The sequence below is a fragment of the Octopus bimaculoides genome, chromosome 27, assembly GCF_001194135.2.
Source record: "Octopus bimaculoides isolate UCB-OBI-ISO-001 chromosome 27, ASM119413v2, whole genome shotgun sequence".
NCBI classification, from domain to species: domain Eukaryota; kingdom Metazoa; phylum Mollusca; class Cephalopoda; order Octopoda; family Octopodidae; genus Octopus; species Octopus bimaculoides.
Window position 1 is genome coordinate 7,534,905 of NC_069007.1, and position 1,274 is coordinate 7,536,178.

Genomic DNA, 1,274 nt, shown 5'->3' on the forward strand with positions numbered 1-1,274 from the left:
ACTGAACCCAGAACCATGTGGTTGGTAAGAAAGCTATTTACTCCACAGTCACTCCTGCGCCTACTTACCACACAGCCGCTCCTGCGCCTAAGTTAACTTTAGATCTAATTGTATGCAACTATCACGTTACGGTATTAAACGGAGTATTACCTGAGCTCTTTCTTTCTTTCTTTCTTTGTCTGTCTCTGTGTGTCTATCTGTCCGTCTGTCTCTCTCTCCCCCCTCTCTCTCTCTATATGTATATATACGCATGCGCACACACAAACAGTGAGATTTAGACTTAATAACCGGTGTCCAGAACACCATCTATACTCATGTATATCTAAAGAGGAGCTGAGGGGGCGAACTTGTGCTGTTATCGTCTGAGTTTCATTTGGTTGGTATCTACAGTTGTGTAGGTTACGGAGCACATATGGAAAGCAAAACAATACAGAGTGTCTGTTTAAATAGTAGTTAGTCACCTCATCTTACACGTATTTCATGAACAACTATATAAATGAAGTAGTATTATCTGATAACATAATCAAGTCGTCAGAAATTGCGTAACATTTCATAGTAATCTTTAGTAAATCGTGTTAGATAGATGATAGAGTTGTAGTAGTTCAAATAACAAGTCTGAATTCTAAAAAATGCAAATGAATGTTACACATCCACACACACGTTTGTTTTCTTTGTAGCTTATCACGGCAAGATCTTAGTTTCTCTGGCATGGTTCTTCTCCATACTTTTCTCCATACCCATGTTTTTTATAACCAAAGAAGTGACGGAAGACGACGGCATCAACAAACAATGTTGGATAGACTTCACAGAGGATTGGCAATGGCAGGTAAACACATAATCTTAATTATTACATTTATCTCAACACTAACTCTAACCCTATATGAACCCATAAACCTTGTCCTAATTGTCCTAACAATGAATAAAACTTTGGATACACTTTATAGAGAATTAAGAGGAAAATTATCCGCTAATCTCTAACACAAGATTATAATCTCTAACACTAGAAGATAATCCTTATCTTAAATAAAGTCCAACAATTGATAGACTTCACAAATCTACAGTGTACGTAGGAATATATTTATAGACTCTGAGTTAATAGTATATGTATAAACAGATGTGAACTTCTCGTCTGTACATATCATATGCTTGTAGACAGTGAAAACGGACCCAGTTTTAACCTTTCTCAGCAACTGTGTACTCTCTTTAACTATTCAAGAACATACTTCAAGTAAACTGGATAACCACTATATATATATATATATATATATATATAT

At 35.6% G+C, this 1,274-nt stretch overlaps 1 protein-coding gene across 1 annotated transcript in view; it reads left to right on the forward strand.

The window, feature by feature from the left end:
- Positions 1-1,274, forward strand: part of LOC106875206 (cardioacceleratory peptide receptor) — a 26,857-nt gene that overhangs the window by 15,156 nt on the left and 10,427 nt on the right. Inside the window, exon 4 of the mRNA XM_014923251.2 lies at positions 678-826. Coding sequence (XP_014778737.1) covers positions 678-826 — 149 coding nt within the window. The remainder of the gene's footprint in view (positions 1-677; positions 827-1,274) is intronic.